General features: G+C 34.1%; 1 protein-coding gene across 1 annotated transcript in view; it reads left to right on the top strand.

Moving 5' to 3' along the window:
• Window positions 1-15,650, top strand: part of SLCO1B3 (solute carrier organic anion transporter family member 1B3) — a 75,846-nt gene that overhangs the window by 44,873 nt on the left and 15,323 nt on the right. The window contains exons 7-12 of the mRNA XM_007194817.2: window positions 177-275; window positions 2,620-2,856; window positions 6,025-6,189; window positions 7,537-7,732; window positions 10,861-11,026; window positions 13,222-13,406. Coding sequence (XP_007194879.2) covers window positions 177-275; window positions 2,620-2,856; window positions 6,025-6,189; window positions 7,537-7,732; window positions 10,861-11,026; window positions 13,222-13,406 — 1,048 coding nt within the window. The remainder of the gene's footprint in view (window positions 1-176; window positions 276-2,619; window positions 2,857-6,024; window positions 6,190-7,536; window positions 7,733-10,860; window positions 11,027-13,221; window positions 13,407-15,650) is intronic.

Below are 15,650 nucleotides of genomic sequence, written 5' to 3'. Positions count from 1 at the left end.
ATATTAGATTTTATGGTTACTTTTCCTGGGTGTACCTTGAAATAACAGTGCTCCTAAACTCATTCTTTTACTTAAAAATTTATTTAGAGAAATATATTGTACTGTATTACTGTAAAAAATTGAATAAGAACCATGTATTATTGGCATTTGATAAAAATGTTTTGTGATATTTTTAGGTAATTTGTTTGCAGTAACAATGATTGGTCCAATCGTTGGCTTTTTACTGGTATCTCTGTTTTCTAAAATGTATGTGGATATTGGATACATAGATCTAAGTAAGTACAATCAGAACAAGGTAACATGATAATGCTTTTCAAGTACATGACACCATTCTTTCAAATAACTGAATTCACTCTTTCAGTGGCCCTTTGCTGACTAATTGTCAAAAGTTACAAATAGGTAATGTGTTAATAACTAGAATAAAAATAAAATTCAGCTCCTATCTGCATCAGGCTTTTACAACTAAGCACAAAATAAGAAAATTTAACAAACTTAAGATTACTTCACCCAAAATAATTGCAAACTAATTGCAGGTCTCTCAATGTGCCTACTAATGTCACTTCCCCACATTTACCCTTTCTCCCATCTCTATTTGCATAGTTCTTAAAGTCTTTTCCAATATGTGGCTCCTCTTCAGAGACGTCTTACTTCACCACCTCCTACTGGCCCCAAGTTAAGTGTCCCTATTAATCACCAAGAGCATGCCTTTATTGTAGCCCTTGTCACAATGAGCCATAAATATTTGTGCCACTTATCTTCCATCTCTTTTAGAACATAACTGTATGATGTCTGTCTTAACGTATGATAAGTAATTAGTGTTTAGAAATAAACAAATCTGATTTTCTATTTCACCAGGACTACATAGAGTAGACATCACAGCAGACCAACAATAACCACAATCTGAAAGTATTTTTATATAAAGCTAAAACGTGGACCTGATGGAATGTGTTATGTCTTCTATTTTGGATGTGTGAATTAGAGTAGGTTCACATTCCAAGTGTTTCTACTCGTTCATTTCCAGGTTCATCCTTGTTTTTATCACTAAGCACCCAGAAATAAATGGTTAAAGTCTTTAGAATGATAGATTTGTAACCTCTTTTCTATAGTCAGAAATCACTACTCACAGTATTTAGGTCCATGGTGATCCCTTTTCTAGCACTGAACGTCTAGACCTTATTATATCTTCTCTTATTCAGTTATGGGTATGATGTAAACATATTGTGAAGTACATTTTGGCAAACTCCAATGCCAAAGGAGCCAACGAGATAACATAAGTGAATAAAGAGTGTTCGGTGTGGTGGTTAAACTTGGAAGAATTGGTGGTGGTGAACTGCCCTCTGCACACACCTGAAAGTGCATATACTGCTCAGCCTCAACCTATTCTTTTCATGAAGAAATTTGGATCCAGCATTGACAAAATCTTCTGATAGGTTTTCAAGAAAATCCTGGAATCCAGATTTTCATGTGGAAGTTTTCAATTTTTAAAACAATGTGTGAACAAAAGAAAACACTTTGGCAGGCTGTGTCTAGCCAGGTTATGACCTCTAGTTCCTATGTGTACACCAGGGATAGAACACAAAAAAATGTTATCAAAATGACATTTCTGACGGATGATGAATAAGTACTTAGCATGTAGATGGAGTCACTGATTTTATCAATCATTTCTGCAGTCTGTCAGAGTTTCTGATTACGGAATAATATGAACATGTAAATCAATTTTAAACTCAGAGTTGTGCATATTTGAAAACCACTTCAGTACATATAATTAATAATTTATTTCTATATATCAAGTCAATGTTTTCTCACGTTAAAGAGTTTTCTTATAGATCAAAGAGTAACAACACCATTATTCTGCTTCAAACATCTATGGGGTGTGTGTGTGTGTGTATGTGTGGTGCTTTCTTATTAGAATGTTTATATTTATAAATTTAAATATATACTGAAACTTTATATTTACTAAAACAGCTCATTTATACTTGTTTAGATATAACACATACATGGCACTCACACAGCTTTAAAGGGAAATATTATTGAAATAAAATGGTTAAATTATCCCTAAAATTTAGAGTCTAAATTTTAAACTCAGATTTTCATTATATGTGTATCTTCACCATTATCATCCTCTGTGCTGTCAAGGAGTTGGAAATGCAGGTTCTAGGGAGAAAAACCCCACTATTGGCTCTGAGAATTTCTTGCAAAGTGCTGTAAATTTCATTGCTAGTGCTTTCTTGACCTCAGGAGATGGTGCCAATAGAAGTTTTCAGACAAAGAGTATCATGCTTTCCATAAATGGCCCTTAAATAGTTTGCAGGCTTCAATTGTTCAATGGTGGCCGCTGTTGTCATGTCACCAGAAAAGCCACCAAGTTCACACAGGCTCAGGCAATGACAACAATGTCATGACTGACTCCTGGACAAGAGCAATTGTAGGATGTCATTAAATGTTAGACACCCTTATTTCAAAGATAAATGTGTGAGAAAAAGAAAAGAGTGTCTCAGAATTGATGAAACATCATGTACTTTCTTCATCTATGGAGGACAGCAATTATTACAATTATTACCAGAAATTCTTGCATTTCAAAATGATTTTTGACTGGCTTCTTCTAATTCTTTATTCTAGGCACTATCAGAATAACTCCTAAGGACTCTCGTTGGGTTGGTGCGTGGTGGCTTGGTTTCCTTGTGGCTGGACTAATATCCATTATTTCTTCTATACCATTCTTTTTCTTGCCCAAAAATTTGGATAAACCAAAGAAAGAAAAAAAAGCTTCAGTATCTTTGCCTGTGCAAAATGAGGAAAAGAGTCAAATGGCTCATTTGACCAAGCAGGGGCAAAATGTTAGTGGAACTGTAGCTGGTAAGTATTTCACATTTACAGTCAATTTGGAATTGTTAATCTCAGTGAAAGGGAGGGGTGAATATTCCAAAATAATAAGTCATACTCAAGTCATCTAAATAAAGTTCGCTTTCTTCTTTACTAAATTTGGCTAAATTATTCTTCTAAGATTCCTACTAAAATTTGTAAATATTTTCTGAACACATATCAACTCTGAAGAGAAGGGGATTAGGCTTGTGGTCTTTAGCAGGGAGAAACCAATCAAAGGCTAAAAATATCTGTTATTTGTAAACCAAAGAGTATATATTCATTTCCAAATTACATCGTACAAACTATGGGGATTAAAAGGTCTTTCTTTCTTTCTTTCTCTCCCTTTCTTTCTTCCTTCCTTCCTTCCTTCCTTCCTCTTTCTTTCTCTTCCTTCCTTCCTTTCTTCTTTCTTTCTTTCTTTCTTTCTTTCTTTCTTTCTTTCTTTCTCTCTCTCTCTCTCTCTCTCTCTCTCTCTCTCTCTCTCTTTCTTTCTTTCTTTCTTTCTTTCTTTCTTTCTTTCTTTCTTCTCTTTCCTTTCACAAATAGTTCCAGGAAGCATACTATGCCCTGGTAATAGAATATTGCCTCTGTTTTCCAAGTATTTACAATATAATGGGGTTTTACTGAAAAATATATAGACAATTGCCATATAGTGCCTGTATAAACAATTATGAGTGCCTATAAATTGGGCAACTTAACTATTCTTAGGTGGAGACATGGAGTATGGAGAAGGAAATCAGAGGAAGTTTCTCTCTAGATAGAGTAAGATTATTTTCTTTGTAGTTATATAGAAAAAAATTGCTTACCTAAATATTAAAAAATGAAGTACAAGCAACAGTAGTAGTTAAGGTTATTGTAATCAGTCATGTGACTAAGAGCCCTCCACCATTTGATAGTGCCCTTCCTTTCAAACATAAGCCCCGAGGGCTAATGGAGAACAATTTAGGAGCAGTAATTTGGGGAACGATCCAGCAGCAGTCAGAGCAAGATAGTTGAAACAATGTTAATAGTGCAGTTTTCAGATTGCACAGAAATGGTGGAATAGTAAGAGTCAAAGCAAAGCAATGCCTGAACCTTGACAACCTTTTCAAGTTGAAGTGACATTAGAGCTTGTCAGGTGGAGCCAAATTTCTCCCTCTCATCAGTTCTTCCCCTCACTCCTTTTTTAGTTACTTTCTCCTCTCCATCACTCTAATCCGAACGCAATGGTGTGACTTGTATTGACTCATGAGAGAAGACTTAAATTTTCAGTCACATTGGTAGCTTGAAATTGGCCATGATGGGAGAAGTTACCACCATTTATTACCGAACTTGGGAAATACTCAAATCAACGTTGTTTTCCCAAGAATCAGTTGTTAAACATTTACCAGCACACCACTGATTTAGGAGTCTTTGAAATTTAACATGCACACTAAAAATACCATTCCAATAAGTTTTCATTTGGTCTATGCTATTTTCACACTGCAGCAAATTAAATCCATAAAAAGTAGCGGATTATCTAAACATAAGGAACGTGGGTGACTGTGAGCCCCCCCAAAATGGAGAGGATAATGAAGATGCAAAAATAGGGCGATTGTAAACATCATCTGTGTTATCAACTGTGTTTGTAAGATAGTGACCAAAATAAGATAGTAAAGAGGTTCTTAATTATGTGCTATTAGGAATGGATGAAATAACTAAGAACATTTCGTGAGAAAATAAAATATCTAATTTGAGTAGAAACAAGACTAGTTGGTTAGAAAGAAATAAAGATATCAGTTCATTACAAAACAATTTGTAAACAAGGAGAATTGTCCAAAAATGAGCAACTTCTTTCTGAGATAATCAGCTTAATGAGTTGTTTATTGATCCGATTATTGAGGATATATAGTGGATCATGATTGTGTAGAAGTTCAGATGACATCCAAGTTCTCACTCACCTCAAAAATTCAATGATGGGGTGAGTCCATATACCCTATTTCTTTTGATCAAACATCACAACTCACTTAGAATGCCTCACAAGTCAATCGTCCTTCCTGACTGGGGAGTCCCATGGAGAGAAGTTAAGCATTTTGACCTAACAATTTAAAATGTTATTTATTCCTGCTATACATTTCCCTACATCTTCTTTTTTCTCCTTCTATGCCCTTTGCTCTAATCTTTTTTCTTGTTATTATAAGCAGATCAAACTATTTCTTAGTTACCATTGGATAGAAGGTTTGGTTCTGATCATATCTAATGGAAACCTTTAGAGATCTACAGCACAAGATCTTTCAAAGTCCACACCATCCATATCTCAGTAACCATATCTGGTTCTGTCTTGCTAGACTCTGATACTTCCCACTGTTTTTCTAAGTGGTTTCTTCCACTTTGAACTCTCATTACAGCTAGTTAACCTGGTGATCATAGACCCAGATCACATAATTCTTGCTAGGTACAGAAGTTACGGATTTGTTACACACTTGTTTGTAGGCATGGGTTTTTTGCCCTACTGTTGTCATAATGTCACTTGAGACACAATATGTCTTTAAGAAAGCTGATGGATAATACTGCCAGATTTACTGAGGCAGGATTTTATGGTAGAAAAGCTATATACCAGGAAACAAGAGCTCTGAATCCTGGTACTAAATTGAACTTTATGATTTTTGAACCTTAGTCTTCTTATTTCTGTGAGCTTTGGATTATACTATCTTTAAGATAAATTTCCAGTTAATAATTATATTATTAATATAATGATTATATTATTAAGTGCTAATAAAAAAGAGACATGGCATTTCATTCACTTTTGTTTCTTGAGTGCCTAGCATATTGCCTAGTACCCAATTAAAAACCAAACGTTTGCTAAATGAATGAATAAATGAACTAATGATGTATGCAGTTGTATGGTAGAATGCTAAGAATAACCAAATACGAGGTGAACAAAGCACTTACTAAAACAGCATGTATGTTTGATCCCATTTTGGAGTAAAATGAACTAACTAAATAAATATTAATGCACATATGGAAAAAATTGAAAGAATATTTTTTAAAAAAACTGTTAGTAGGATTGCAGGGTATTCTGACTTTCTGTGCTATATATTTATGGAATTTTAAATCTTATATAAATTATATTTACAAGTAACATATTAATATATATGTATGCTGCATTATAATATTTTCTTTCTTTTTATGTTTTTATAGGTTTTTTCCAGTCCTTGAAAAACATCCTTACCAATCCCCTGTATGTTATAACATTATTTTTGACACTGCTACAAGCCAGCAGCCATATTGGAATTATTACTTATGTCTTCAAATATGTAGAACAGCAGTATGGCCAGTCAGCATCTGAGACTAGCATTTTGTTCGGTAAGACCTGTTTATGTTTGCTTGATAAATGCTATGCTACTAAGTCACTGAACTCCAAGTGACATTTTGTTGTGAAGGCAATGTCACATTTTATTAAATATAATTTTCATTTATTTTTTCAAATTTTATCAAATCGATGGGTCTTGTGATATCATCATTGCTCTGCATTTGAAGTTACAGCTCATGTTATTTTTGAAGAGATGAATTCCTGAAGGAAAAGTGACATGTGAATGGAACATGTAGATATGATATCTGCATAACTAGATCTTATAATCTAGTGCTGAGATTCTGAGGCAAATCCTTTTGTAATGTAATTATTATACTTCTATCCTTCATGGACTTTGAATCAGGACCCAGATACTTACAAAAAACAGGACATTGATGTTTCCAGGAGAAAAATCAATTTAAACACATCATTGGTATCTATATAATTCAATACAAATCTCGTATTTTAGAGAGGTTTTTTGCTGCAATATCTGTTTCCAATGACACATGGAGACTTCTTTATGAAGGAAAGGTTTTCTCATATTATTCTTTCCCTACCCCCTGTATAATATAAGATTCTTAAGAGCTGTAGAATACCCAGTACAGGGTCCAGCACATTGTAGAAACCCAATATTTGATAAGTTAAGCTGAATTTATCAAGTGATATATGAATAGGTCATAAGTAAACAAGAAAAAAATAATTCTGTAGCATGTGCTTGTTGAACTTAAGATAAAAGTTAAAACTGTAAATTTAACTCCTAATAAAGTTCTCAGCCTAATTTTTTTGTTAGAGGGATCTTCATCTTTAATCAATCTTGGAAGACAATGAAATGGAAAAGTTATAAGAGGAATCAACTATTTTTAACATCACGTATAGACCTGTTTATCATCTTAGGGTATGTGTGTGTTTAGATGAATAAAGAAGAGATATTAATTTAAGTGTTCAATTCTAAACTACTGCGCAAATTTGTAGTAAGTTTTTAAGGATGGGAACTTTTCATTTTAAGGAAATGTAAAGGATTTTAGATGGTGGGATAAAAGTCTCAGAGTCAGGAAGATGATATTTTGTTGTTGTTTTCCGGGAGGGGACAAAAAGCACCTTATAAAAACCATATGTTCAGACATACAGATATTCTTAGTCACTGACTTTTGCTACTGAGGAAACTAAACCTTCAGCATTGGCAGGAAGAAATTATTTTTATCTCCCCCACATGGTGCACTGACCCTCTACCTCCATCCTGGACTGCCAGCCTTCTATTTAAGAAATAATAAGATAGGATGATTTTGGTTGATATACATCGTTTCATGTGTAAAGACATTCAGAATAACCATATTTATATAATTATATTTTTTCTCTTCTAGGATTCATAACCATACCAACTTTTGCATCTGGAATGTTTACAGGAGGATATATCATTAAAAAATTCAAATTTACCTTGGTTGGAATTGCGAAATTTTCATTTTGTAGCCATATGTTGTCCTTCCTATTTCACCTATTAAATTTTGCGCTAATCTGTGAAAACAAATCAGTTGCTGGACTAACCTTGACCTATGATGGGTTTGTATATATATCAATATACCAATTGCACAATATATAAACCATCCAATGTAAAAGAAAGTAAGACAAACAAGGCAGTGGCAATTTAACTAAACTTTTAACTGAGAGAAATTTCAATTTATAAATTCTTAAAACGTTCATTTCTTAAGATCTCAAAAAGTTCTTTTATTTCCTTCCTTAAAGAAAAGCCATATAGTTTGTAATAGCAATAGTTATTATTTATGGGGTGCTTACAATGAGCGATGGGTACTTTTATCCCCATTTTATAGATAAGGAAAGCAAGGCTTAGAAAGATACACAGATTACATGGCTAACAATGTTAAGATTCTGACTCAGATTTGAAGGTTCTGACTCCAAAACTCTTAATCCTAACCAGTATGATCTTGGATGAATCATGAGAGAAATATAAATGACATTTCCAAGAGTGACTGAACAATCTTTATCTGCAGTTAATTTTGATGTTTAACAATTATCTTTATAAGAAAACCAGTAAATTCTACTGAATTCTCCTGTTTTGCAAGCTAATTCTGTTTCTTCTGGTATTGTCTTCATTAGCAGTAGAGTTGATAAATACTCTATACATAATGGTATATTAGACCTAGAAAACTGTTACTTTTCATTATTATCACGCATTGTGCAGTATACCTAGTACTACAGTCTCTACCCCAAATCAAGGGCAAGATCACTGCGCAGATTTCTCATCATCTCCTGAATATAGCCAACAATTTAAGTTTAGGAAGGTTCATGTTCAAGCAACAAGCAAAGATCCTTGGATCACAGTTTAGTAACCATGCTCCTTAGCACTGCTTATTGTTGGCTTTGAGCTTTTAAACTCTGGGTCTTATGAGGTGTCAATTTGAACCTGTCGAATCTTCCCACATTTGCTTACCTAAACATCATCCTATTCTTGGAGGCTTGCCAACTTAATCTTGAATTATCTCCCCACTCTCTCCTAATCCTGTTTGTTGTTGAATATTCCTATTGACCACCACTCATTCTGGTATATCAAAATACAGAGTACCTAGAACATTGAACTTTTGAGGGAAGAGAATCCTGGAGGTTATGCAGCCCGACCCTCCTTTATCCTCTTCCTTTGTTAGTTGAGACCTGGAGAAACTGTGACTTGTTTGAAGTCATACAGTGAACGATGCTACTTCACAGCACAAGCATACAGGCTTTAACCTAAAGCCAGTTCCCTGAAATAAGCACAGTAACTGTGCTATCTATTCAAAAGAAAGCAGCTAGAGTTCTATGGGCTTTTTTCATTCAATAAAATTTCACTGAGTGCCTCCTTAAAGGTCAAAAAATTTATAGGATACCTCAGTGCCCTCATGGAACTCATAGTCTAAGTGATGGCTATTAACAGAATCAATATATTTAGCATTTATGAAATGCTAGTCACTGGGGTAAGTTTTTAGAGTATGAATTACTGTAGAGGTTCTCAGAATGTGGTCTGAGAATCTACAGGGGTCCCTGAGACTTTTGCAGATGGTCAACAAATTCTAAACTATTTTTATATTAATACCAAGATAGTATTTTTCTTCTTCATTCTCAGTTTCTAATGAGTATATAGCGATATTTTCTTTTTTTTTTCATTTTTATTTTATATTGGAGCATAGTTGAGTAACAATGTCGTGTTAGTTTCAGGTGTACAGCAAAGTGATTTAGTTATACATATACATGTATTTATTCTTTTTCAAATTCTTTTCCCATTTAGGTTATTACAGAGTATTGAACAGACTTCCCTGTGCTTGTATAGAGATATTTTCTAAGGCTACAAGATATGTGATGATAATATCAGTCTGTTGGCTAAGGATATGTGTGCTTGCGCATTCTTATGTACTAAATTTTTCTTATTATTAATCTCTAGTAGAATATGTATATCAATAAGTAGAACCCACTTGAACAAAAAACCTTTAGGGTCCTCAGTACTTTTCGAGAATGGACAGGCTGCTGCGAACAGAAAGTTTGAGAACAGCTAAATTAACTTTTTTCCAAAAAAATTCTATGAGGATTTATGACTTAACAAATGGCAAATCTAATTTTAGAAAGAGTAGTCACATTGCTGTTAAGTGGCAGACCTAATGTGAACACAGGACTGTCTGATTGCAATGTCTGGACTGAGTCATTAATCATTATGCTAAATCACTCCCTGTCCATCGTGTGTCCCCAAGCAGGATTAGGTATTAGATGCTTTTAGTAAAATCATTGATTACAGAATTTCTGAATCTACCTTCTTCTTTCTTCATGAAAATTACTTTCTCATTCAAAGATAATTTATCAAGATTTTTACCAAAAAACAAAAGAATAATTTTTAAAAATCTATAAGCAGAAAATTAATTATATGAATAATCCATTTAATAATTTTAGCCATATTATAAGATTATATTTTATAAATACAACGATGTTTTACAGTAAATCATTATAAAATTTGTTACGGTTTCATTTAAAAAGCGTATGAAGTTTTTCTAGTCTTTCTCAACTGATTCTATTATTCTTGATTTTTAAAAACTGATCCTTAAGGATTCTGCTTTGACCACGTTGAATTCTTTCCTTGTGTAGTTAAAATATAGATTTAAAAATTCAAACTAGTTAATTAACATTCACAGATTCATGAGACTTTACAGTGAGCTGGGAAGACCCTTAGTCTAACATCATTACCCTACTGAACAGAAACCGATTCTCAGAAAAATGAAGTGATTTTTGAGTAATTTTTTGATAGAATCACAAAGACCTGTTGTCTATGTCTTACATATCCTCTTTGGTTTCTTTTATATGTTTTACTTTTTCTACATCATAAGTCATGTCTGGGTAAAGATAAAGGGTGAAAAAGTTAATAAGCACTAAAAATAAACTTTGCTATTTTGGACAAGCAAAATATCTCTATTTAATTTAAAGACAACCCTTTCCCTTATTTCTCATCTCCTTTTCGTCTCTCCTCCTTCTTTTCCTTTCCCTTCCCTTCTCTTTTCTTCCTCCTCCTTCCTCCCCTTCCCCTTACCCCTCCCTCCCCTCCTCCTCCTCCTCTTCTTCTTCTCCTTCTTCTCCTTCTCCTTCTCCTTTCTTCTTCTTTCTTTTTCTTCTTCTTTTCTCTCTCTTTCTGATATATGTCTATCATATATTTCCAGAAATAATCCAGTGGCATCTCATATAAATGTACCACTTTCTTACTGCAACTCTGACTGCAATTGTGATCAAAGTCAATGGGAACCACTCTGTGGGGACAATGGAATAACTTACATATCACCTTGTTTAGCAGGATGCAAATCTTCAAGTGGCAGTAAAAAGTCTGTTGTGAGTATTACTTTTTACTTTCTTCTCCTTAATCAAAACTGCAGATTTGATTTAACTTACTTAAACTTTGATAATTACTTACCAAATGTTTCTACAACTAAGGTCACCAGTAAAAAGATAGAAAAAGGTTCCTATTATTGCCTGTCATTGTGATGGCTGTGGTGTGTAAACAAAGCCTCACATAAAATCCTGCTTGAGACACAAACAGGTTTTTCTGTTGCTTGAATTCTCATGAGATTACTCCCACCTTTTCTTCTTGCATTTATAATACCATGACCTTTTGAAATTTAAAAACATTTATGATTTCTAGGAAGCACCTCATTTGACTAAAGGATATGATTTCCATTAGGTTGGAAGTATTTTACCCTTCAGATGCTAGGGGAAAATCCTGAGCCAACCCTTTGTTAATCTAGGTGCCTTTCCAGAACAACCATCTATATGCAATCTTGCATATAGATTCTGGAGAGTTTATCTTGAGGCTCAATACCCTTTTGACTTTCCAAGGAATTAATCAAGGCTTCATGCTCACTTGACTGTCCAATTTTTGGCTTCCAATTTTGATTTTTTTTCAAGGTTGGCACTTCTCTTACACAGGATAACTTAATATTCTGCTTACCTATTGCTAACATCTCCCATAGAAGTGCCACTGTCTTCTTCACTCAAAATATCCCCTTCCATGCAAATTATGAGTTCTCCCCAGTCCTCCAAGTAACTTCCAATAGCTGGGCATCAGATATGGTGTTCTCTATTCTACTTCCAATCCACTGAATATCTCACAAAGTTGGGGACCCATTTCCTGGGCTCTTTTCCTATCACCAATATTAGCAATATTATCAGCTATGACCATTGCTCTCTAACACAACCTCCTGTCTTTGATTTTCAAACTTTACCACCATTTTCTTGCCCATAGTCCTACTAACTGCATTAATGAAGGTCAATGAGAACTTTGAAGAACTTTGAAGAACCTAGATTCTTTGAAGCTGCATCATAAATTTGCACAAAAATGGCCCAAAGACTATACTTAAAAACCCATATCTCATATGCATGGCTATAGTGCCTTTCATTGAGAGTGCCCCATTCAATCTATGGTCCCACCTTGTCCACGAGTGAAGGGCTGGAAGAGGCATGACGTTAGAATCCTAAAGAGAGCTCTGTCTACTATGGAGACATCATCTTCTTAATACTTTACCATTTAGGGACCACTGCGGAGTTCTTTTACCAAATTCTTAGTAATAAGTCATCCCTTCTTAATCACTCAAAATAATGCCCTTTGTACTTAAGTTTGGTTTTATTGGCTGATAGGCTTGCTACATAAAGAATTTCTCTATACAATTCTTAGTAAAAAAAAAAAGTAAAGCTTGGTCATCAGATAAGTATGAATTCAAATTCTTCCCCAGTTCCTCCTTCAGTAATTGGTCTTTAGCATTAATGGGTTCAAACTTCCCTTAAACCTTAGTTTAGCCTAGACTCAGAACAGAATTTATTAAAGCCATCTAGCTACATAAATTGCCTGCCAAATTAAATTTCTAAAATAATTTGTTCCTAAATTTTCTCTAGCTGTGTTCTAACCTTTAGGGTATTCTGTTGTGTTGAACCTCTCTGGTAATGGCATCATCTATCCTATAATCTGTCATTATGCAATCGGATGTTGTATTTGCTGTCCAAAGTGGAATTCTAGCATCCGTTCCTGGTCCCTTTTGCCCTGGACTTTGCCCCATTCGAATGGGTGGCTCTAGACCCAGGTTTGACCCCTCCAAAACTACTATATTTTCTGGATTCCCTAGACAATCCTACCCAGGGAGTGTCACTAACACTCTGTAGAGATTGTTAAAGAGAGTAAGTAGGTGTGCTATAGAAAATAAAAGTGAGTGGTAGAGAAATATTTAAACATTTTATATTGATGAGAAAATAATTTACAGAGCTTCAGACATTACTTTTTTCTATTCTTTCCTAATTTTTAATTTAGGGATGTATGAAAAGTTAATAGTAAATTACATTTTCTTGTCTAGAAAGGAATCCAGGAAACTATTTTGCCTTTCAATTCTTAAACAGCTGTATTGTTAGAATGTTTTCTTTAAAAACTGTAAATATTTTAGCTTAGATGAGTGAGATGTCTTTAAATATAATAGGATATATTTATAGACCAGTCATATTTTGTAAATATATTCTGTCATATTTCAAAAACTATTTTTCAGATGTTTCATAACTGTAGTTGTGTGGAAGTAAATGGTTTCCAGAGCAGAAATAACTCAATGAAGTTGGGTGAATGCCCCAAAAATGATCAATGTACAAGAAAATTTTACGTTTATATAGTAGTGCAAATATTTATCTTTTTTTCTTCTGCATTGGGAAGCACCTCAAATGTCATGCTGGTTTTTAAGTGAGTATGACTTTTTTTTTTTTTTTTTTTTTAATGTCTGAAACATTTATATTAACATATTTCCATACATATTTCCATACAAATACAAATATAAGATTTTTAGAAATTTCATGTAATGTCTGAAACATTTATATTAACATATTTCCATACATATTTCCATACAAATACAAATATAAGATTTTTAGAAATTTCATGTAATGTCTGAAACATTTATATTAACATATTTCCATACATATTTCCATACAAATACAAATATAAGATTTTTAGAAATTTCATGTAATGTCTGAAACATTTATATTAACATATTTCCATACAAATAACCCAATGAAAGTTTAGTATTAGTTGTTTTGTTTGTTTTTTTATACTGCAGGTTCTTATTAGGCATCAGTTTTATACACATCAGTGTATACATGTCAATCCCAATCGCCCAATTCAGCACATCACCATCCCCACCTCATCGCAGTTTTCCCCCCTTGGTGTCCATATGTCCATTCTCTACATCTGTGTCTCAACTTCTGCCCTGCAAACTGGCTCATCTGTACCATTTTTCTACGTTCCACATACATGCATTAACATACGATATTTGTTTTTCTCTTTCTGACTTACTTCACTCTGTATGACAGTCTCTAGATCCATCCACTTCTCAACAAATGACTCAATTTCGTTCCTTTTTATGGCTGAATAATATTCCATCGTATATATGTACCACAACTTCTTTATCCATTCGTCTGTTGATGGGCATTTAGGTTGCTTCCATGACCTGGCTATTGTAAATAGTGCTGCAATGAACATTCGGGTGCACGTGTCTTTTTGAATTACGGTTTTCTCTGGGTATATGCCCAGTAGTGGGATTGCTGGGTCATATGGTAATTCTATTTTTAGTTTTTTAAGGAACCTCCATATTGTTCTCCATAGTGGCTGTATCAATTTACATTCCCACCAACAGTGCAAGAGGGTTCCCTTTTCTCCACACCCTCTCCAGCATTTGTTGTTTGTAGATTTTCTGATGATGCCCATTCTAACAGGAGTGAGGTGATACCTCATTGTAGTTTTGATTTGCATTTCTCTAATAATTAGTGATGTTGAGCATCTTTTCATGTGCTTCGTGGCCGTCTGTATGTCTTCTTTGGAGAAATGTCTATTTAGGTCTTCTGCCCATTTTTGGATTGGGGTGTTTGTTCCTTTGATATTGAGCTGAATGAGCTGTTTATATATTTTGGAGATTAATCCTTTGTCCGTTGATTCATTTGCAAATATTTTCTCCCATTCTGAGGGTTGTCTTTTCGTCTTGTTTATGGTTTCCTTTGCTGTGCAAAAGCTTTGAAGTTTCATTAGGTCCCACTTGTTTATTTTTGTTTTTATTTCCATTACTCTAGGAGGTGGATCGAAAAAGATCTTGCTGTGATTTATGTCAAAGAGTGTTCTTCCTATGTTTTCCTCTAAGAGTTTTATAGTGTCCAGTCTTATATTTAGGTCTCTAATCCATTTTGAGTTTATTTTTGTGTATGGTGTTAGGGAGTATTCTAATTTCATTCTTTTACATGTGGCTGTCCAGTTTTCCCAGCACCACTTATTGAAGAGACTGTCTTTTCTCCATTGTATATCTTTGCCTCCTTTGTCATAGATTAGTTGACCATAGGTGCGTGGGTTAATCTCTGGGCTTTCTATCTTGTTCCATTGATCTATGTTTCTGTTTTTGTGCCAGTACCATATTGTCTTGATTACTGTAGCTTTGTAGTATAGTCTGAAGTCAGGGAGTCTGATTCCTCCAGCTCCATTTTTTTGCCTCAAGACTGCTTTGGCTATTCGGGGTCTTTTGTGTCTCCATACAAATTTTAAGATGATTTGTTCTAGCTCCGTAAAAAATGCCATTGGTAATTTGATAGGGATTGCATTGAATCTGTAGATTGCTTTGGGTAGTATACTCATTTTCACAATGTTGATTCTTCCAATCCAAGAACATGGTATATCTCTCCATCTGTTGGTATCATCTTTAATTTCTTTCATCAGTGTCTTATAGTTTTCTGCATACAGGTCTTTTGTCTCCCTAGGTAGGTTTATTCCTAGGTATTTTATTCTTTTTGTTGCAATGGTAAATGGGAGTGTTTCCATAATTTCTCTTTCAGATTTTTCATCATTAGTGTATAGGAATGCAAGAGATTTCTGTGCATTAATTTTGTAACCTGCAACTTTACCATATTCATTAATTAGCTCTAGCAGTTTTCTGGTGGCAGTTTTAGGATT

This window comes from Balaenoptera acutorostrata, chromosome 11 (genome assembly GCF_949987535.1).
Source record: "Balaenoptera acutorostrata chromosome 11, mBalAcu1.1, whole genome shotgun sequence".
Taxonomy (NCBI): Eukaryota; Metazoa; Chordata; class Mammalia; order Artiodactyla; family Balaenopteridae; genus Balaenoptera; species Balaenoptera acutorostrata.
This window is presented reverse-complemented; position numbering and strand designations above follow the sequence as displayed.